The sequence below is a fragment of the Malurus melanocephalus genome, unplaced genomic scaffold, assembly GCF_030028575.1.
Source record: "Malurus melanocephalus ecotype Western Australia unplaced genomic scaffold, MMel_1.1 scaffold_5, whole genome shotgun sequence".
Lineage (NCBI taxonomy): Eukaryota > Metazoa > Chordata > Aves > Passeriformes > Maluridae > Malurus > Malurus melanocephalus.
Window position 1 is genome coordinate 6,543,696 of NW_026623237.1, and position 23,519 is coordinate 6,567,214.

The 23,519-nt window shown below is 38.8% G+C and overlaps 2 protein-coding genes across 4 annotated transcripts in view; one reads left to right on the top strand and one right to left on the bottom strand.

Annotated features, from left to right (window-relative positions):
* Window positions 1-13,281, bottom strand: part of RBKS (ribokinase) — a 71,265-nt gene extending 57,984 nt beyond the window's left edge. The window contains exon 1 of one of the 3 annotated variants that reach the window (XM_057371209.1): window positions 12,988-13,281. In XM_057371209.1, the coding sequence (XP_057227192.1) occupies window positions 12,988-13,037 (50 nt within the window). In that variant the 5' untranslated portion in view covers window positions 13,038-13,281. The remainder of the gene's footprint in view (window positions 1-12,987) is intronic. The other 2 variants (XM_057371199.1, XM_057371190.1) reach the window with 2 other exon arrangements.
* Window positions 13,282-13,379: 98 nt separating this feature from the next.
* BABAM2 (BRISC and BRCA1 A complex member 2) overlaps window positions 13,380-23,519 on the top strand; it is a 163,030-nt gene continuing 152,890 nt past the window's right edge. Inside the window, exons 1-2 of the mRNA XM_057371164.1 lie at window positions 13,380-13,443; window positions 16,804-16,963. Coding sequence (XP_057227147.1) covers window positions 16,836-16,963 — 128 coding nt within the window. The 5' untranslated portion in view covers window positions 13,380-13,443; window positions 16,804-16,835. The remainder of the gene's footprint in view (window positions 13,444-16,803; window positions 16,964-23,519) is intronic.

Below are 23,519 nucleotides of genomic sequence, written 5' to 3' on the forward strand. Positions count from 1 at the left end.
TTTTAAAAAAAACAACAAAACTTTTCAGACAATTCAAATACTTGCTTATTGCTTGGATGTTTGATGGTCTGAGTTCTCTCTGTAGCCCACAGTTACTGCCCACAGCCCGCAGTAACACTGAAGCACTGCCCAAGCTGGTATCAGGTTGACACTTACAGAGGAGTCCCTCTGCAGCATAGCAACATGCAAAAGCTTCACACCATCATCYATTCCGAGGGGATTCTCTAAATCTGTTTGATTTTACATAAAAAACCATTTGTCACCACAACACATGATAAATTGCTGCAAAGCAGCAGGAACCTTTTCAATCAGTTTTGCCATCAGAGAAAATATGTATTTTATGAAACAGAAATATACATAAAAATATATAAATATACAAACTGTTTATATAAGCATACAAATAGATATATAGATATMTAAAAATAGACAAGCTGTTTTGTAAATCTCATTACTGAGTGGGTAAACTGCTAAAGTGGAACAACTGYAGAAAATCTCTAGCAAGGGAGAAAATTAAACGAATGGCTGTAACTACATGTGAGAGGGACATAGGTTTTATCTTCTTAAATGTACAATCACAGCTTCAATTGAAAAAGACCAAAACTTGTAACACATAGAAGGAGAACAGCTGTCCACAGCTATTTAAGAACTTCAATRAACAACTTTGTTGACCTTTGCACAGAATCAGATTTTACCCTCCTGGATATTAAAAGATGAAACAAATAGAGAGGCATGCAGATGAGTGCCCTGAAGCACTTAGAGTAGTGCACTGTACTGCATTTCAGTGAAATTATGGTATCACCAAGACATAAAAATTCCTAAATCATGTTATGAATATGAAAACTTCAACAAAGAAGTTATTTCTATGATTAATTATCAAAAGTAAAAAGCTTTTTCATGGAACAACAAACCTGTAACATTTCCTCACATCACTAGCAGTTAAATTTGGGGAAAAAGTGGCACAACATTGTTGAGTTCATAATATGTGGAATGTTTAATTCTGAAGTTGAAGCCCTAAAGAGATCTAAAATCTCAAATAAATCTATCTTCAGATATTTAAGTCTCAGTAAACATTCCATCATTCTTACCAAACATCTGTTTTGTATTTAAGAAAGRTTGTGGAAATTTTCAGAATTGCTACTCTCTAGCTTTATTTGCCTCCCACGTTGCTCTTCATTGATGTCTCTCGATTACATTATTTTTGGAATGGCAGTTACATAATTATTTTCAATGCAATCTGACAGTAATGCTAGAATAGACTGTCTCTGAAACAGGCTGTGCTCACCCAGAACTGAAGCAGGATGCCTACAGTTCCTATGCTGAACAGAACATTATATCATGATGAAATACCAGGGCTAGAGCAGAAAAAAAAATACAAAACAAAACAACCTTCGCAACCCAAGCAAAGTGTGATCRATTAAGATAAACAAGATATGTGAGCATTAATCTTTTCTATATGTCTGAAAAAAAGGATTTATCAGACAACAATGAACAAAGTGGAAATAATATGGTTGGTTGGATAGGCCACAGGGTCCTTGTTCTTGTCATCATGATTTTCTATATATTAGTCAATGAACAAAGTAATCTGTGCTTCTGCTTTACTATCATAGAGAAAACAGGGTACCTACCATACAAAGTCTTGCTGTCAGTCTTTTTCAGGTAAAAAATAAAAAGACCCCCTGATCATACCATTAAGTATTGGCATTTTGCACACAAGAAAATTGGGCTTTATAAACTATTAGATGTGTTTTCACTACAAAGTCATCAAGACAAAGYACAGTGCGAGCCAACTGCTAATAATTTTCTTCAATAAGATGTTGCTCTAGAAGCTCATGCCCAAGACAGTAATTTTGGCAAGTACGATATTTTTTATCAAGTTTATAAGTGCAGTGCTTCCTGCAGAATCCATACGGGTCACAAATGAAAAGTATAACCAAAATGAGACAAGGTTTACATATACTTATTCAATGTATCATAGATAATGAAAGCAATAAATATATTTAAATACATGGTATACATGCATTAGAATAGAATAGAATAGAATAGAATAGAATAGAATAGAATAGAATAGAATAGAATAGAATAGAATAGAATAGAATAGAATAGAATAGAATAGAANGTTCAGTTGGAAAGGACCTACAACCACCATTAAGTCCAACTGCCCACCCACTTCAGGGATAAATTTTTGGTCAAGTTTTTAATTTGAAGCTATCTTCCCATTGATTCACTGATAAAAGTGAATCTGAAGCTCCATCTAATTTTAAAGGCATCAACTAAAATCTTGAATTACAGTAACATTAAGGCTTGTGGGGCAAAAATGASAATGTGCAGGCTGTGGGGAGAGTGTGCCTGGGCTTCACAGTCCAAGGTTAAGTCTGCTGTGACAGGGAGGAATCCCCTCTAGGTAGGTAGCTTTACCTTTTTCATCATGTAAGCTCTCGGGAGTGACAGATACCTAAATATCAGAGAGAAAAGTGTAATTCTATATAACCCTGGCTTCTGATGCCTACCAATGGACAATTCCAATGTCTTCATTTACGCACAGAGTTTAATGAGCAAAAGGGAATAAAAACTGAAGAAAAATCTGCATATTTTTGCTGCCKCTATATGGAGTAATATGAATGCCAGCAAAATCACCAACTGCTTTTTCCCAACAGGCCATTTTTAACTTGGTCCTTTCTGGGAAAAAGGAAAATGAATTTTAAAAACGATTGAACAATACTTACAGGATATTCCCAATGAATAATACTAACAAGATCAGACAATTAAAGAAGGAAGGCATATTCAATCTCATTACCACTGAGAACATGGAAAATGCCCATCTTTCCAYGTGAGTACTCAACTTAATCTGCTTATCCTTCATTTTCAGCTCCAAACAGAGTTTTTTTTCTTTCTGTTGTTTRTACTACCAAGCTTTATGCATTTTGTATAAGCAGGGATCTGAAAGAACACAGGAAGTGATAGATGGAATAAATTAACAGAAGTTATGATTCTTTGGAAGCAGAAGTTATTTTTGAAAGATGAGAGGGAAGGAGCTATACRGAAGAGAAGTGCACTGTAAGAACATGATGGAGAAGGACAACAAGAAGAGGTGAAAGCAAAWTAGGGGAAATTTCATGGTTCAGGGATGACATGCTATTGATGTCACACTGGAAAAARAGGAGAGAAAAAGGACTAAATTCAGAAATGAAATGAAGAAGAGAGCACATTGATATATTTGGGAACATTACCACCTTCTTATTTTATAATTAGTTGTCACAAAGATCAACGTGTTCTATAAAGCTGCACCTACTTTGGCAACATACTAGTGAAAAATAATTTTTTATTTTCTTCAGGCTTGAAGTATATGGTACAAGGATCCTCAAGGGAACCTGGATGTCAGCATCAAATAACTTAGTGCAGCTTGATATAGGAGCTAACAACTGGAGCCATATAAAACAAGCAAACAAAACCTTACTGGTAAGCTCCTATGGAAAGAACAGCTCASACAGCTCCTAGAGGCAACATAATATATATCCCTGCCCAGAGTGTTTTTACACAAATTTGTTACCATCGACTCTGTATGATTTTTATTGCAGCTTTTGATTTGTGCCAGCAGCTCTTTACTGTCACGAGTACTAAAATTCACCCAAAGATATTTATGTCTAGAAATGCATTTAGGAAAATGGTTATTTCCATTAACAGTACAGCCAGCAAGTAATTCATYACCAGGACAGAATGGAATATTAATCATACCATTCTGTGGCTCACAAAGGGGGACAAAATACAATATTCTTAGTGTTGGCTGTTAGAATCTAATGCCTMACATCTGTTTATTGTGATGAACATTTTCAAAGGAGTTCCTTCTCATTTGACTGTAGTGAATGTTGCATGTCAGACACCTTGAGACTGAAAAAGCAAGAGATGTTTTATTTCAAATAGTCAAAAACAATTTCCAGTAATAGTAGGATAATAACCAAACCATTAAAAAACTGTGGAAGTAATACGGCAAGAATGTTTATTTGGGCTAGAATTTATAGATACATTCATAATACAATGTAATATTCAATCTGTATAGCTGGATATAGCAGAAGCTCAAGGAATACCCTGCGGTACTGACAATGCTAGGGCCCAGTGTATTTCATGMTATTTACTTGGAATTGCTCAGACTAAGAACCCTACACAGAGCACAAGGCTRTAATTGTGCTCTCTGTAAAGTGGGACGTTATAATATGAAGCAATGGCCATTTGTCACAGAGCATTACTGAGATAAAATGACATCTTTCTGTAGCAGAAATTAACAAACCCTTTCTCACACTGATATCAGACAATTGCTAAAAAAGCTTTCATGCCAACAGCCTCTTCCATGATCATAATGATTTTRCTTCCTGACTTTTAATTTTCTCTCACAGAAGTACCAACTCTGGGTTTTCCAGAGACAGATGAAGCCTCAGAAGGAATGCAGAATGATGGGGAAGCTGCACACTCAGGAKGTTGCTTTCACATTACCTGACTGTATTGTCAGTAAATAAGAGCCAGGTCTGTTACGGCATTAGWAATTTCAGTCTCAAAAAATACAAGAATTTTGCCTATCCTTTTATTCCAGCCTGGTTCCATTTCAATGAACAAAAATGGGGAAAGSAATTTCTTTTTGCTGTAGTCAATCATATGATAAGAATTTCAGGAAGAACCTTTTCACATCCTAGACCTTCTGTGCAACTGAACACATACAAGTTTCTATGTATTTAGACTATACCATTTTGAMTTTTTTTTTCCCAGCAGTCTTACCCAGATTGTTGAAAGAGATATTTTATGAGGCTTCAGTTGTTTTAGGTGGGAAAACAGCCAGGCTGAAATGTGCAGAGATTATGTGCAGAGATTACGTGAAATTAAACTATATTACCAAAAAACTTACTATTAGTCTCATATTGCAATATCCAGACTGACAATTACTTTTCTCTACAAATATTCATCTGATGTCTTTTCCCTTTCTCTTCACTCTTTTTGAGGAAAGTCTACTTCCTTGGCTTAAAAATCTTAAGTATTTGAAGGGATGAAATAAATTATGTTTTATAACTCTCATCTTCAGCATTAGCAACTGTTCTAACATTGGRCTCTATATTTTAAATAGATGAATTTTCTTTTGCCATTATGGTGTTGAAACTGGCCCCTGCTGTCACCAACTCATGAGAAAACAAGTACACCCTTAGGAAGGTTAAACAAAGAGATTCAGCTACTCATAGGGGGCAAATAGGGCACCTSCTAAAACGATGAAAAGACTGATGATCACATTGTTTCACTTTTGCGGGCAGTGTCTAATAGCTTACCGACCTTCAAAGGTGAAAAATGGCATTCTTATAAGAATTGAAAGTTGTGAATCTGTAAGTCAACCATTTAAGTGGCTCTGAAAAACAAAACCTTAAGGAATACCACTGGGTTCTTTGCCAGGCGAGAGAATACAACATGGAGTAGATGATTTTCTTCTCTCACTAGGAAAATACACCCCAAAAACATATCACCTGCTAGGATCAAAATGTTTCTAGATTCATTTACTCCATTACCCAAGTGAACTCTCTAGAGGATTAAGCAATAGTTTCCCAGCCTCAAATGGACTAAAGCTAAAAGCTTGGTAAATACAAGTTTTATCTCACAAACCATAATTTTTAATTGCTAACATACATAGGAAAGGTATAATCCTCTACTGATGATATCATAGTCTACTGCCATGGAAATGACTGTAATATCATAAACATAGGTTTAAGATTACCTCACTTTCATAGGAAAGAGGAAAATTTCACTGGAATGTGAATGACATTGGGAATAAACACACATAGATACTCTACAGAGAAAATCTCCCTTATGAGCCAGTTAAACTATAGAAGATGGAGACATCAATATACTTGCAGTTGGACAGAATAAGATTCCCCTGCTCAAACACTGTGTTACTGCCTATGAACCTTTGAACAGAGAGCCCTCTGAACTCCTGTCAGGGTTCCCCTTTGTAAGTTCACTACACCACAGAGGAGTCAAATCCCTGCCCTGACAGGTGTACAGTTTAACCACAAGAACATGAACAAAGTATGGCTATGAGAATACAGTGTAGGATCTCAGAGCAACGTCGTAGCTGGAATGCTTCCAAGAATGAGTAAGTACTTCAGAAGTGGGAGGAAGAGAACTCCACAGTCTCTTGAAGCACACAAAATAACATGCAGTCAGACGCAAATGCAGAACGATCTGTGTGGCAAGTGCTAAGCTTTTTGGCATTGGCTCAGGAAAATACATATATTTAACCTTCAGCTCTGAAATACTCTAGAGGCGTTGAACAACTCAAGGATCGGAAGCTGAAATCTGTGTGTAAGCTTTGTGTTGCTGTGAGTGAGGAACGCTAAGCACTATGCCGGACCCCAAGTCGAGAAGAGACAAGACGTTTGAACTAAGAGAAGGGACTGGAGAAATGTACAAGGCGATAATGATCTCACTTAAGAAGAACGTTTTATCTTGAAGGATCTCAAAGCAATTTACAAACTTAAACAGACCAGACACTGCAACTGGTAGGAACAGAAGCAGACAGCTGGGAAYGCATTCATGGGAAGGAGGAGGTAACAGAGGACTCACTCGGTGCTGTATCTTCCAAAATACTCGTGTTAGGAGAAGACAGCAGGACAAAAACAGAGCTTTTCCCTGAATCTTGCCATGCAGCCATGTGAGAAAACTGCAGAAAGCAAGTAGACCGACAGAGCTGACAGAAATAGATGCAGAAAAACAAGGGGCCTTTGGTCAGCTGGGGACCTGTCACTGTTAGGACTGTAGTTTCCYTACTTTTTATCTCAACTCTATAGATGCTTCACATTTTCTGCAGTAAAACCTTAGGTCATTGCTATTATTTTTGCCCCGTTTACTACCTTACTCCAATTCTCTTTACTTATTCCTATCTTTTTACAATGCAAACTGCCATTCTTCTTGTCCTCAAAGTGCAAAATGCTTTACAAATGCACAGTAGGGCAAATAGTGCTGCCCACTGGGATTCATGTAGTACAGGCCTCACTGCAGTACCACAATGGGTATTCTTTAGCCTACTAAATACATGGTGTTAAAACTTAACTAGATAAATGAGTCTACAAAACAAGATACATATTAGTTATTGCTGAAATGGAATTGCCTCTGGAAGTGAGGACAGTGCCTAATTACAGTACACAGTAGCAYAGGACACAAAATGAAGACACCAAATGAAAGGGCAGGGACATTTCAATTAAATAGAAACCAGAAAGCAACACTTTTATTGTGCTTAACTTAAACGACATTGTGTGACCAGTTTCACATTCATATTTCCCAAGATTTTTAAAAGTTCCACATTTCCATTTAGGAAGGGAAGGAAAAAACCCGTTTTCATGGATAAGCGCCGAAGACAAGGGCTGAGCAGGTGTTCTAGCACCACCAGTCCTTCTGAGAGAAGACCCACAGCATCCTCTGTRGCATAAACAACAGTTTCTTTCAGAAGGTGCCAGCTGAGATCAATGGCACACTGTCTCTTGCTTGGGGTTCATAACCTTAGTTCCAAATGCAGTCCTTGTAATGGGTTAAAAGAAGTCCCTGGTGGCCTTGCCCTAGTTATTTTGTGTTAATTTAAGAAGCACCCAAGCAGATATTCTCCCTTTTATTTCCCCTCTTGAATATTTTGTCATTTTTTGTTAAAGGAAGCTTTGTTGGAAGCTTTTCAAGTCTGGGATATAACACCAAATACTTTTAACGTGCTAAAATATTACACTGTGTCTCACCCTAAAATAAACTATCATTCAGATTTTGCTAGAGAACGACACTTTAATTTCAGTTTACAGCAGTGAAAAGCTTCTTTTGACATGAATGAGCTTGGATCAAACCCCATATCAGCAGTGCTTGGGCCTGTAGAGGTACTCGAAAGCTGTATATGCACAGAAGACGATTTTTWAACTAAATGCTATTAAATGAAGATTTCATCAACTTGATTTTTATCCCATTTTTCTTTTTGGGCCCACAAGATGCAGCTCTCTTCCTACCATACAAGAGAAGGCAAACAGGAATTTCTCAAAACATTTAGGTTTCTCTAAGATCAGAGCAGAATAACAAAATGCTAAGTCTGCACAACCTGCATTTACTATGCACCCAGACTTAGCTAGGTCAGAGAAGGAGACAAGGGGCAGACAGCACGGGGTCTGAAATCAAGCCCAGATTTTTCACTATTACATAAATGAAACAATTCACAGATGACACATTCTCTCATGCCTTGATGTATTTCACTGGATCCAAAGATTAATTTCCTCAACTGGACTAAGCTTGTATTCCTTCGTAGTTGTGCTTTCCCATGCTGCTGGCAATGGCAGATTGACTAGAATAAGGAGTGGCTGCTGCAGGGGAAGCATTACAGATAAAAACAAAAACACAAATGAAATAGATTTGAGGGATCCTAGAACACTTTGCTGCTAGGAGAAACTGAAGAGAAAAAAAAAACCAAAACAAGACAAAAACATTGAAAGTTGGTGACGTGCTTAAGAAATGGTGGAAATGAGAACATCTGTGAGATCTGGAAACAAAGTAAAGAAAAAAATGAAGTCATATGGAAGACTTCCTCTGGTCACTTAAAAGAAACGTAAGAAAATTTCTTTTCACATTCCCACAAAAAAAAAGTCTGCAATTATTGTTCCAAATACTGCACTTTTAAAACAGAAAGTACAGACATAGCTTTGGATCATGGACATTTCCAATGTGCCATTGAGTCATTAACTTCAGCACTTCAGCAGACAATAATTACCGCTAGAGACTTAAAAGGAAGACAGACTCTCACTATTGAGATACCTTTGCCATTTGGCCTAAGCAGAGGTTGTGCTCAGTTACCTAAGAGGTTTTGATGTGTTTGGGATGTTTATACCAATGTGCATTTGTTACTGCTGTGCACTGCAGTTCAGCAACACACTACTCTATAGGGAGCTCAATTCTTTCTCTGCCTTGTCTTTCACTTTTGCTGTATGCTTACAAACAGTTTAGTACTTGCAGCGATTATTAATGGTTGTTGTTACAACAGGGGGCTGGAAGCAGAACTTTTAGTTCTACTCYCTAAAGGGAGTGAAGAAACTCGATGAGAGGAAAGAGGTCTGCAGAAAATKAAGACCTGAAATTCTGAACATTCTAACAAATGCAGTTTTCCACGATTTGGACTGTGGTGTTATTCTCTTAAGTTAAACTGAAAGGCTGTTGTGACTATCCAAAGACTGTTTTTCCCTTTTACATTTTGTTCTATGCKTCTGCTGTTTTCAATTGCCATGCCAAAGTTTCTCCTGTTTATTCTAATTGTTTTAGTGTGTCTGACTCTCATTGGTTTATATGTTTAGTCTTGTCCTGATTTAATATGAATTAAAATGCCAATGCCACGGCCAGTCTACAAATACGAGTCAGAAGAGAAACTATTTAAATAATACTGTGGATGGTACCCATCTGGTTTGATATCTAGATCATAAAGAATAATGCTGTTTTTGTTTTCTACTTCTATTGCCTGCTATTGCCAATGAAGTGTTGATTGTGATTATGACCACAACTATGTTTTGCTCCGATCCTATTAAGCCAAAAGAGTGTGGTTTACTGCATGTATGTACGTGAGGCTGTTTTGATCACATGAAGTTTGCTTTAGAAAACCCACATTCTGCCACTGCAGCGCTACAGGACAATGAGAAAAGAATTTCCAATGAGAACAGTGTTTTAAAAGCAAACAACTGGGCCCCTTCCTTTTAGAAGAATTTTAAGATGCACTACMCTTTCTTCTGAATTTGATTATTTCTCAGAATTCCATCTGAGTATCTGGCTTCAACCAAGCAGCCCTGTCCTTTTCTGTCTCGGTCATTACGTAAGATTCAGCACATTTCAAACTGTACATTTCCATTTCACACAGAGGTTATGCTTCTTTAAATCATTAGTTTACTGTATTGAGTAAAAACATCATATGCTAATTTCTTTTTCATGGTGAATCTGGCTACCATATGTCCAATGGTGACTTGAAGCTTTTCCATACCTTGCCTCTAGGGACCAGGGAATGCTTAACATTTGAAGTCTGCCACTACCATTTCAAGTGTGACCCTGATCTGCTAGCCCTCCAGACAGAGGGCTATGGTTGTATCCTAAAGGGCCAACAGGRTATTTTACCAGTTTGAGTTATAACACAGCATTGTCTAGCCCTGGCAGAGTCTCAATATTATTATCTTCTATGAAAGACAGGCTTTAGTGTTGAGTGGTGAATATGCCCATTAAACACAACGTATATAAATATATGTCCAGCCTCCTCTGTGTAACTCACACAGATTTATTCAGGGTCCTCCAAATGGGTGATAGCCACTTAACATGGTAACATGGTCACTGGTGTCWACGTCTTTTATAAAATGAAACAGCACAAATGACAAACTGACAAAACCCCGATGCTCCTTCATTATAGCTGAAATGAACACTAGCTTTAACTCTAGAATATGCAGCCCCCTCTAAATCCCAAACACCGTCAACAGTTATGCTCCTGGAACCTAACTCTAACCCTAACCTGACAGTTTTTATATTTAATAAAGCTTGTTTATAGTTTCCTGTTCCACCTAGTCACAATCAAGCCTACCGCTTAGTACCTTCTGGTAATTTTACCCAAATTTTTGTAACCCAGGATATATTTAAACAATATCTACACAGGTMCTACATGGAGATTTTAATCAGATTAAACTCTTGCCAGCTAAATTTAAACACTCTTTTTCTTACTTTATTAAGTGCCTGAAGTCCTGTGCAAGTAACASAAAGAATGAAGCTGTCCCTTCTTTTTCAGTTGAAGCAGATTAGGTTGTCACTCATAAAAAGCCTTTCACTGCCACTTAAAGCAGAGGCTAATAATGGTGAGTCAGATACATACTTGTGATAGCATTTGTACAACATAAGAAACCTTCTCAGCTGATTGAAAAGTGAAATGTCTTTTCTTCAACCAGTTAATCTCAGCATAACAGCATCTATCGCTGCAGCCCGTGGTGTAATCTCTGGTTACAGTATGGCCAGTTAATATGCCTTCAAATAAATGACTGCATTTCTATCAGATCAAATTTGCAGCCAAGAAAAAAAAAATCACAGTTTTTGTGTTCATTTGCTTGTTTAAGTGTCTAGAAAAGCCCAAAGCTGCAGTTGTCAGCAGTGCTTAAACTGGTACACAATTTTTTGATTACTTTTTTCCCCACATTTTAGATAGACAGGAAAAGGAATGTCTTGATGTTAGAGCACCATGTTTCACATTTCAGTGCAAYGTCATAAGTATCTGAGAGGTCATTTACACATAACGTCAAGATCAGTTCCACAGCTCTTACTCTGACTTACGAGACAACTATTCTTCTTGGAAAACTGCCAGTGTGTTCTGTAAATTATATAAAGCATTAAATCCTTCTGACACAGATTCTATGATTATTTATGGGGCTTCATCATTTCTGCAACTCAAGTCTATGCCAAAACAGTACTCACTGCTCAGCATATTCCCTCTAATCAAGTATTCTGCATTTTCTTGACCCACAGGTTTTGGTATAATTGTCTGTTGATAGAGGATTTTGTTTTTTGTTGCAGAATTCCTAGCAGGAAAAGCTGATGCAGTCCAGATACATAACTATAATTCCTATTTTAACCAAGTCTGCATATGTAACATAGAAACAGATGTGTTTAAAATAGTGCAAATCAAAGATTGATTTGCAAGTTTACTGCGACTGACAAGCCAGCCAGTTCGGGTTAGCATTTGCATCGTTGTGAACTCCTGCAATTTCGCTTGAATTCTCCTGTTATTTACCATTGGCTATAAAGGCCATTGGAACCAAGAGCTTTCATGAATGTCTATACTTCAATTTTTAAAATAAGTTTCCAAACCTTACCTATGTACTGAAAAGAAAATGAAGAAAAAAAAAATGAGATCCAATTATTTAATTTGAAAAGCAAAATGCTCAGAAAATGAATAAAGATAAACTAAGACATTACTTTAAAAATCATATTTATAATTTTAAAAATAGATTTGGGGTGCAGAACTGCTATGTTTTTCAGGGCTTCCTATATCCACTTCTTAATATGTTTGGATATCAGTATCTTGAGAGGCCCTCCCTCTCTCCCCTTTCCCTCAATCTCATTTCAAAGTGTCACACAAAATGCTGTCTGCAAGTAATCAATTTACAACCTACTGTTTCATGGAGCTAACTTTGGCTTCTTTGAAATATTAACTTTTCTGCCTTGTCCAGTGGAGACATGTGTGCTTTGAACTAAACACGTTACAGTTGATCAGCTTTATTTACTTTCATAAAATCGCTTCAGACTCCTCTGCTGATAATGAGTATCAGAGTTCCAGGTTCACCGTGCGGGTGACTGTGAAACCAGCAGCCAGGGCTGCTTCTCTGGCCAAGGCCAACACCGACCCACCCGGCACAGCTGAAAACACAAACCCAAGTCTCTCCTCTCTGCAGAGTCACAGACAGCTGATCAAAGCTCCAGCACGCAACAGGTTCAAACTTCTCCCCGTTCCCACACTCTTCTATCACAGCATTATTTGCAGCTGACATCACCCGGGCGCAAGCCGCAGCGCTTCACAAAATTTCAGAATGCCAGAATGGGTAAGGCTGGAAGCGACCACAATGGGTCACCTGGTCCAACCACCCCAGAGCACACRGTACAGGATTGTATCCAGACCGTTCCTGAATATCTCCAGTGATGGAAGACACCACGACCTCTCTGGATAACCTGTGCCTGTGGTCACTCCCTCTCTCTGCCCGGGGCCGAGCGCTCCTTCCGCCGGGCCTGCCGCCGACCCCGCTTCTGCCATCCCGGCCTGGGGAGAACGTGACACCCGCTTAGCTCGGGCAGGRGCGCGTCCCGGCCCAGCCTGCCCCGGGGAGGCCCGGCGTGCCCGCGCTGAGCCCCGGGCACCGTGAAGCCCTGCACTCTTGTGACCTCGGGGTCGCTCCGCCCAATGCGGGCACGAAACCCCCAACCGGTACTAACCTGACCAGGTCGGTCATACAGGATCCCACGACCACGACCTCCGCGGCCATGGCTCCGGGGCGGCCCTTGGACCCTGACCCTGACCCGCCCCGGGCCGCGCCGCGGCTTCTCGGGTTGCCATGGGCGACGGGCTGCCTAAGGGGACCTTAGCCCGGCAGGGCTGGCCCAGGCAAACGCCTGTTGCCACGACAGCCCCTGCTCCTTCTTCCCCTCTCCCCCGCGCCGCTCCGGCCGCACCGAACCGCCGCCCCACGCCCTGCGCGGCGACACGGCCCGCACAGGCACTTGCGGCGGACGCCAATGTCGGGCCGCTGAAGACCCCTCCGGCCCGGGTGGGAGCGGCGGCGGCGGCGCGGGGGAGCGGAGGCGCGCACGGCGCGCGGCGGGGCGGGGGCGCGCACGGCGGGCGCGGGGGCGTGCACGCCGTTGCCAAGCGGCGAGTTCCGGCCGCCGTAGGTAATGGCGGGGCCGGGACGGGAGGGGTGGGAGAACGAGCCGGGCAGGGGGAGCGGGAGGGAGCGAGCAACGCCACAGCCCCTCCCGGGACAGCGGCGGGCGGAAGGGGACCCGGCGCCGGGAGGTTCTGGCTCGGAGCCGGCGGAGGCCGGTGTTGGCACCGCCGCTGGGGCGGGGCGGGGCGGGCGCAGCGCCGCGGGTGGCGGCACCAGCTGGGAAGGGAGCGGGGCTGGGCCGGGGTCAGCCCGGAACGAGACTCAAGCACGGGAGCTTCCCCCTGAACACGGGGAAGAGCTTCCGTACTGTGTGGGTGACCGAGCACTGGAACAGRTTGTCCGGAGAGGTTGTGGAGTCTCCAGCACTGGAGTTATTCCAGAACYGTCTGGACGCAGTCCTGTGCCATGTGCTTTGGGATGACCCTGCTGGAGCAGGGAGGTTAGTCCAGATGACCCACTGTGGTTCTTTCCAACCTTACCCACGCTGGAATTCTGAGCGTTCTTCCGTGCCGGGGCTGAGATAGCTTCGCCGTTTTCCCGGGGCTCCGCAGATCCACATTGCTGATCGCATTCCATGGATGTGTTCCGGCACGGCATCAGCAGGCGGTGGTCGTGGGCCCGCTCTTTTCCCCACTCAAACCCAGACACCTGTTCCTGCCACCCCCAAAGTGCAAACCACACAACCAGCTTACCGACCGCCACGTCAAGAGGGTTAGACAGGAAAGGTCCTGTCAGGCTTCCCAGCCTCCGTCACAATATTCACCCTAAACTTTYCTGAACTTCGCTTAATGCCCGTAATTGTATGGCCAGTGGCAGAAGGACAGAGTATCTTGCATCTGGACTCTCCGGTGCCCAAAGCAGTGCCCAGGACTTCATGGTTGCTGTGCAGCCTGTGTAACATTCCCGTGAAGTCATACTGGTAGCCAGCTGAATCTAAGGGGATTCAACTATTAGGTTATTTCAACTATTAAGCTTGTTTGCTTCTTTCAAAGGTTTTGTTTTGGGAGGGAAACAGTCCAGTGGATTTTGTTGTTCTTAATTTGCCTGAGTTTGTTTGTGTTCAKTTTCCAGTACTGTGGGAAATTTACACTGAGGAAAAAAAAAAGTGTATGACAACTGAAACTTACAAAACTTCTACAAATTGTGTTCTAGTTTGTAAAACTCCTTGTTTACAAAATAAATCAGTGAGYTTAATTGATAGCAATCCTTTAAGCATTATGTGTCTGGCTGATTAAATAGAAGGTATTGTGATTTTAAAAAATGATGCAATAAAATAAGAAAAAATGCCCAACAGTCATTTAAATCTTGTTTTGACAGTATCTGCAAATTTTATTAACAAAAATATAAAGAATCTCACAGTTTATTTTGGAAAGTGCATCTGTTCAGCTGTGATCACCCCATGTATCACGTCTCGCAATTTCACCCTCATAACACTTACAGTCCCCTTAAAATGTGTCATTATTAGAAACAGTTCTGAGATCTTCACGCATGACTACTAGGATTGCTAGAATGATAGCTTATTTTCAGCATGTTCTCGTGGTTTAAGAAGTTCTTGCTCTTATCAGTCCAGCTGCCCCCTGCTTGAAATTACTCTTCCCTACAGCAGGGCTGGCAGATTGAAGTATGTACTCTGTTGTAACCCCTCTTGTGCAAAGTGTTTTAGCTTAAACTAATTTTTATTAGTGGTTCAGTCTAAGCCATTGGACTTTGCACTGAAATATGTCAAGTATGGGCTTGTGTTGTCTCAGTCCCTGTGGGGAAGAATAAAAGTGAGTAGGCAGAAATTTTTGGTAAAAAAGTAGCAAACCGGAGGTAATGGCTAAATTGCTGTGTTTGCTAAACAAATCTAATTTRTTCCATTGTCAATTAAAGGAATCATGTATGAGAACACACTCTGTGTCAAGGCATGGATACTTAGTCTTCAGCTTCTTCACTGCTGTACAATGTAGGAGCCAGTGCATTAACGATAATTACTGTTTTTAGGAAGTCTTGCTTTATTAGTCCTTCTGTTTGCCTTAAAGTGCCTGGCCTTTGCTTTATTCAGATACGTTCTGAATAGCTAGGACAAACACTCTTGAGTGTTGCTTCCTGCTACTTCAGTGTGAAAGGCTTTCATGACAACAGAATGTGAAATTTAATGTTGCTCCCAGTTACAGAGATTTAGTTGATTCTGTAGAATATCCATTAGTAACTAATTAATGCTTGTAAACTGAGTGTGAGAAACAACAGAAAATTGCAATTATTGCCATGAGTTGTTCACACTCTCATTATAGAACACTTACTAATACAGCAGTCCATATGCAGCATTTTTAAGAAAGTGAATGCAATGTGTATTGGTGTTGTTAAATTAATGTTTAAAAAAAAAATATTATGAGGGTTTATGTATGAGCTCTTCTGCCCCACATATCAGTGGCAAGTTTATGTTACCTTCMGTCATTTACAGCCTTTTTTTCCAAAACTGCCAAGTTCAGTTGTCATATGAAGCTCTGTGCCTAGAAATGTTTTCAAATATGTTAACATTTTAATAGGTTGCTTACCCTTCTTTTCTCCCACTTCTCCTCCCACAGTCTGCTGTCCACATACTGTAGTCATTTTGTGGCACAATGAGTTAAAATGTGTGTATGCTTAGTTTCTGCATTTCACCTAGAAAGCAACGGGTTCTTAAAGTGTGCCAAATTAATGACCTGACTGACTTAGCATAAAGTCATGCAATTGCAAGCAMTTCTGAAAAAGCTGTGCTTAAAATGTTGTACATCAGCTTTCTGATCTGTTACGTGAAGGAAGATGAAGATGCCTTTCAAAGAGTGGAATAATACCACTGAAAGAGTGTTAYCCTTTAAAAGGCATCATGAAATCCTACAAATTGCTACCTAATGAAATAATATAAAAGTAATACTGATTATAGGCACACTAGTGCTATTGGAAATTGCAGTTGAGCATATGGAGAGGTTTCAAACCCCGGAGCCCATGGCAGTTGCTGTAAGTCCCATTGATTTCAGGGGAAGCGGAGTAAGTGTGACTCGTCAATTACAGACATGGGGAATGCCCATGAGAAGGACAAGGCTGTGAAATGTCAGAGTGGCCCTCTTTCTCCTAGGGATAGGGCCTTAATTAAAGGTGCCCACGACATAATTCTGGCTTTATGCTAATGCTGAATAAACAGGCTTCATTGAATGCTGCAGAGGTAGGAAGGAAAAACCTATCTGTATTTTTTCTTTATAAACCCGTGCACACTTCAGTTACTCTACACGCTTGATCTTTTGCATGCTTAGCTTTTTTCTTTTGATGTTTTCAGAGTACATGTGAATCGACATCAAGTAAGTCAGATATGTTTTAATTTTCTTCCTTTGCTGTCCCTTTGCAGCTCAAGACAAAAGGAAGGAGGAACATACTAAAATGTCACCTGAAGTGGCCTTGAACAGAATTTCTCCAGCACTTTCACCCTTCATCTCCAGTGTCGTCAGAAATGGGAAAGTAGGACTAGATGCTACTAATTGTTTACGGATTACAGACTTGAAGTCTGGGTGAGTTCCTCATCCAAAAAGAACACCCAACYCCTCACAGTTAGGATGTCTTTTCAGAATTGAGTTTTATTAGGTTCATATGTTTAAATATTTTGAATGTAGCTGTAGCTGACATACTAGCTGATACACTATCTACATTGGTTTTTTTGTCTTGCTACCATTTTGTAGTTTGGGAGACTAAATTTGTCATATATTTGGCAATAATAATCTTATYAAAACACTTTCATTGCCACTCAATAATGCTTGTTTTCAGCAGTGAGATAGTTACAAACACTTTTTTCTGTTGTTTATCACTTGCTTACGTGATTTTCTCTGTAAATCARAAATTGAAGACAAATTTTTGTGACCATACCCATAGTCATGAATATGCCAAAATAGAAGAAAAAATAACTTTTCCTTTATCTGACCTCCCACAAGTTCAATACATCAAGTTGAAATAGGACCAAGTGTTTGAAATAGGCCAGGCTGCTCCTTTTATTTTTAATTCTAGAAGGCTTCAGGTAGTGATAAAATTTTGGGATTTGCATATACGAACAGACTTTGGTGTATAACCTCTGTGAATAATACATGAGGAGAGCGAAATAGTTAGATGACACATCAAAATTTGCTTTATTCTTACAGAGTTGGGCAAGTAACAGCACCCTTTTGATTCAGGTATTTTTTTTATACAGGAACTCAGAGCCTGAAATTACTTATGCTTTAGGTGTCCAAATCATCTTGTTTGTACAAACTACTGCTTGCTGTATAATTTTGAATGATAGCAGAGTGCAACAGATGTTCAGAACCACCACAAATCACTGTTGTTTAAAATACAGTTCTGCTGAAAACTTTGTTTAATATGCTTCTGAAGGCTGTTTTATTGCAGTATCATGGAGAACTTTGGAGGTGCTTTAGTGGTTGTAACAATACCTTTTCAGGAAAGAGGTTTGAATTCTAGGGGTAGTTTGAAAGAAACCATTCCCACCCTGTGGGGCAGAGTACAGATTTACTTGGCAGTCTAAGAAGCCCTGACTTTGTTATTAGTGTTGACTGGCTTGACATTTAGGCTTGCAAATTATGTAAGAAAGGCTGAGCAGTTCTGCATCTGCTGCTGTCATTTCATGCTAGGTCTTGCTTTCTCTTGCACTAGTCTTCTAGGAAAGCTGAGATGGGAGTTGTCTTATATTTTTCCACTTGAAATCTTAAAAGAAAGAAATAGAAAGAAACATAGAAAGAAAACACAACTGTTTTTTTGGGAGGTAGGTAAGGGTTTTGCTCTCTGCCCATGAATGCTTATCCTTCCTGCCTTTAAAATAAGAGATTAAAATAATAAAAAGCAGTATTTTCTAGCTGACTGTTTCCAGGGTTAGTTTTAATAGGTGCCTAAAGTTTTTGGCCACTGATGTTACCAAGATGTTGTATTTGCTTTGTTAAAACCTGAATGTCTTCCAAGAGTTTGTTCTTAAAAAAACATGAAAACTGCCAGCAGCTGCACCTGTCACCCAAACCCAGTTATTCAAATTGTATATTAATTTTGTTGAATGGGGAGTCTACACACAAATACAGCACCTGACAGAGGTTGTCTCATATGTTGTTTGAAGACACAGGCCCACCTAAATGCACGAGTCAGAAATACTTATTTCCTTGTTCTGGAACATAGGCATGAACCTCATTCTTTATGTTGGGACTTTGTTTTGGCTTGAGGTTATTAAGAGATGGAGTCAGGATAATCAAGATATTTCTTTTATTTCAGAATTATTTTTTTAAGCTTTTGGGGTTTTTTGTTACTACTGGTTTTTTAAAAGCATAATGGTAAATAGAATTAATTAGCAATTGCTTGAAATTTCTTTGAAATGCAAAAATAATTTCATGCATGTGTTTTTAGGGAAGATTTTTGTTTGTTACAAATAAATTGTTGTTTATTTATAGCATAAAATTTTAATTCATTCATCAGTGTGGAAATACAGAGTTATTGTGATTTAGTRCTTTATACTGTCCCTGAACAGGTAAACAGTGCAAAATCACAGTATTACATTGCTGTCCCTTCCTTAATCAAGATGTAGTTTAGTGGTCTTTAACCTTTGATGCAGGAGTTCTTTGGTACTCCACAGACTTTCTCAGAGTCTCCTGTCAGGTGATAAATAACAAAATCCCCAAACCATGGTATTGTTAGCAGATTTAAATTTGTTGCTGGATACTGACTGTGGAGGAAAACTTTGTAGGGTTCTGAGAGTTCAAAAATTAATTGAAGAYCATTGGCCTCCTCTCCTCCCCTGACCTCACAATCATGAAATTATCTTTCACTTTCATTTTGCTTTTTTAAAAGGAAAAATGACAATGCAGATGAAATAATCAGCAGAGGTAAATAAAGAAACAGAGCTATAACCCCTTTGAAGCTGGACATAAACAGGAAGAAAATGAGGAGAACTGTTGTTAGAGAAATGGGGATGAACTTAAGGATGTCAATTGCAAAACTGCCTTCAGTATCAATGGGTTGAAATCAGGCTTTAAACTTAAAAAGTGGAACCAGGCAGGCTAAGAAGAGCTTTTAGATTAAATGTTTGAAGTTAGACAAAAAGCATTTCTTGATTTTAAATGAATATGACAATTTGGGAATACTATCGGTTCTGAAACTTTGCTTTTAAATAGTGATTGTGCATTTATTGACACATGAGAGGGGTTGTACACATGCTAGTCTAGGCTGTTAGTACCCTAGCCTAGCTTGAGTTTAATRTAGAATATGCAAATATTTTTTGCTTTAACGAGTGTGTTGTGTGGAAATTTTTTAACAATAAGTAAATACAATTTTACTGTAACCTTTAAAGTAATAAAATACTTAAGGTAATATTCTCAATAGCTATTAATTTTGAAAACAAAATAATCTCTTAAGTTTCTGGAGAGGAGCTGTATGGTTGCTTCACTGTCAGATACCACTCTGTTACGCTTAGAGAAAATTAGGAATTACTGTTGTTACACCCCTTTCCTGACCAACCAGTGTCCAAACTGAAGGTCCCTGCATTCTCATTTCTTAGGTTTTAGAAACAGGAGCTGTGTCTAACAAGAAATGGTAGTAACATACTGAATACACTAATATTTCTAAGGCTGTACCTACTCAAKAGCCTTGGTTTTGACAGTCTCAAAAGTGGAAAGAATTTCCTTTTTATTTCACCAGTAGGAGACCAGCTTCCAGATGTTAGCCTATCATGTCAGTTGATTTTGATTTGTGAATGACAAGCATATTAAGCCTTTAATTATTTGAAAAGTCAATCCATATGTCATCAAATGGTTTTAGTAAGGAACTTGTTTTGCACTTATCCTGACTTATTGCTGAGATTGAAAACTTTTGTTGTGTTTTATAAACTGTATTAAAGAGCTGATGTTAGATGTATGAAGTATGATGATATGTTAATTCGCTTTGCTTTCAAGTGTGGGAGGGAAATATGTCATAGTAAGGAAATCCTATTGTTTTGCAGTCTTTTAGTATGTAAATGTTTTATAATAACACGGTACAGTTCCATAATGTCTGTGTGTTTTACAAACTTATTAGACAGTACCAGTCTCATAAGACACATATATTTACATCTGTGAGTAGGATATTCAGGACCAAGTACTATTTATAGAATGTGTATGGCCTCTGCCACTGCAGACCCCTGAACAGAGCTCAGCAATGTGACGTGWCAGGAAAGAGAGAAACTCTTCAACAGAAATCTATTAATAAAATGTTAGGTGACCAGGTCTTGTAAATAGGGCCCCACAGTGAACAAAAGTAGAGCTGGGGTGTTTGGTCACATCTGAAATATAGCACMTTTAGCAACATTGATTCTGGTGATAAGAAAACCCTGGCAGGCGTCTCTGTTTCATTAATAAAAGACATTCTTCTAGATGACAGAGTGGATCAAAGCATTTTTAATTCTTGCATAGGATATTACTTTGTTCTAGACCAAATGAAAATACTGGTGCCAATTGAGTCAATGACATATATTGTATCATTCAGTTAATYTCCACTAGTGTCTCTTTGAAATACTGACCCATCTTAATTAGATATTAAAATCTACTCATAACCAACTGAATTGTGGCTGAGGCATTTTTCTTAGCATTTACACATATAATCATGGGAAAGATGTTGAATAGGGAAAAGTGATTATTATGTAAATTTAGAAATAGAGGACATTTTCCTATGTGAAGGATGTTTAATTGTTGTATAATGTAGAATCCAGTTATTTAAGAGACTGCTGCTTTTCCTATGGTGCGTTGCAAGAGTGAAAGACATAGTTGTGGTGGTCATTGCCTTTGAAAACTCTTTTTTCCCCTACAGCTGTTCATCAGGGCCCATGCTTGAGCTTCAAATTATGCTGCAAGCCTATTCTTACTCAACAAACTTGATTTTGTTTTTTAAATTACTTTGATGTGTTCCACCAGGCAAAATTTCAAAATGAATACAGTGATTTAAAGCTGCATATATTAAGGTTCTATTTTTTTTAGATATCCACTCATAACAAAATTTTAAATTTCATGCTTATATGATTTTATTTCCATATTTATGAAAAGATTAATTTTGGAACTTTTATATAAGTGGTTTGTAGTAAACCATATTGGTATTTTGTTCTTTTCACCTGCCTGATTCCCTACTGATTTCTGCCTCTCTGCTTGATGTTTAACTATGTGTACAAGTAGTTATGTTCCTGAAAGAAACCCATATGAAGAGAGGTCAAAAAAATGTAATACTCTCTGGAGTAGATTTCAACATAAACATTTACTATCAAGCTGCAATAAGGTATTAATAACTTTATTGCCCTGCTTCCTAGTGAGCAGTGATGATTTACTTTTTTTGTGTTATCAAGTAGATGCAATGTGGTTCGGTATTTCCCTTTCTTTTGGGTATTTCCCTTTTTAAAGTAAACGTGCATTTTTATATGCATATTTTGTGAAATAATGTTGTTTTAGCTGTGAAATTCTGTTACTGTACTGTAGCAGCTGTTTAAAGCTTTTGCTTGATCTTTTGCTTTTGATTAATTCAAATTGAAAGATTCTGCTTCAGTTACTTGAGGAGGGTTCATATCCATCATCCACATTGGTGTCTGTAGGTAGTTTTTTTTAACATGCATTTACATTTTGTTTATGCGTAAAGTTTAATGAATCTGACTCTTCTGAACACAAGTGCTATGAAAAGCTGTTTTAAAAAGTAGCTGTGTTTTGTGTAAAATGTGTACTTGGAAGGATGTAGCATTTTCGAGAAGTGTGGTCTTGTGTGTCCTTTGCTGCTGTATTGGATAAGTCATGAACTATTACCTTTTCACAAAGTAGGTAGTTTCATTCTATGTTTCTGATTACAAATATATTTCTTCACTGCCACGAMTCTTACTACTAGAAGCTTGTTGTCTCTCAACTGAAATGTAAAAGGCTGAAACTCTGATGGGACAGTGTGATAGAGTTGGTGCTGTGGAGCAGCACTTGGAACTTTGAACAGCAATTTTTCTGTGCTGATTAAAAAAGACTTGMCTCTCTCCAAGGTTACACTCTCCTCCATTTGTTTCTGAATGATGAAAAAACAAAGGCAAAATGTCTGTCTAGTGAAAGATCAAAGTGTAGGGCATACATTTGGCTATGGTTTTGTAAATATTCTCCACAAAGTTTGGCATTCTTTTTACACCAATTTTAAATAAGGTGCTTGAAGTTTTTCAGAATAAAAAAGTGTGTTTGTCAGTTTCAAGTGCTATGAGCAAAGAAAGGGTTTTAAAAAGTAAAGGTAGCACTAGATAATTGCAGTAACTTGGGCTCTTGTTTGAAAAACTACATACATTTTCCTGAGGTTTTTTCAATTTAAATACTGCACAATATGTTTTTGCTAGTATTTTTAGATAGGGACAGTGAGTAGCTGTCTCTTGTTTGACCTTGAAAAAAGTAYGTAACGTGTTTATCAGTTATATTATTTAATAATAATGAGAAGAAGATTAATAAAGGTGACAACTGTTCCTTTTCTATTTGTTTAAAGAGGGCATTATATGATGTAGTATCAGGACATGTGCCAARTGCTGTTGGAAAAGTGTACCATAACAAGGTGTTTAAATGTGGTTTTGCTTATCTGTGTCTTGGGAATTCATTGAACATTTATTGAAAATGAAGCTTATCTTATTGTAGGYCTTTCTGTCATAACAGATGTCTCTTACTTCTTTGTATCATGCATCACTCCAGGAGGAAAAAATTCCTAGGACTTTTTATTTTTTATTATAAAGRCAGCTAAAATCTAATAGTTGGTATCCAGTCAAATTTCTTCGTTTCCAAATCCTTGCATTTGTTCAATGTGAACTGAACAGATTTCTAGCATGCATCTTGGATGCATATTGCATTTCACCGGAAGTTGAAGCAGCTATTTTCCAATTGAAAACTATTATCTGAAAAGAATCCTTAGAGCTGTGTGTGTAAACTAACAGAGTTTAGTTTGCTCTTGAAGTTGATGTTTTTATTGAAGATACTAAATTCAGTCCATGAGGTAAAAGTAAGCCTTCTAACTAATCCATAGAAAAGTGAAAGCCAGTAAAAGGGAACATACTTATTTTRTCTTTCCTGAGAGAAGGGA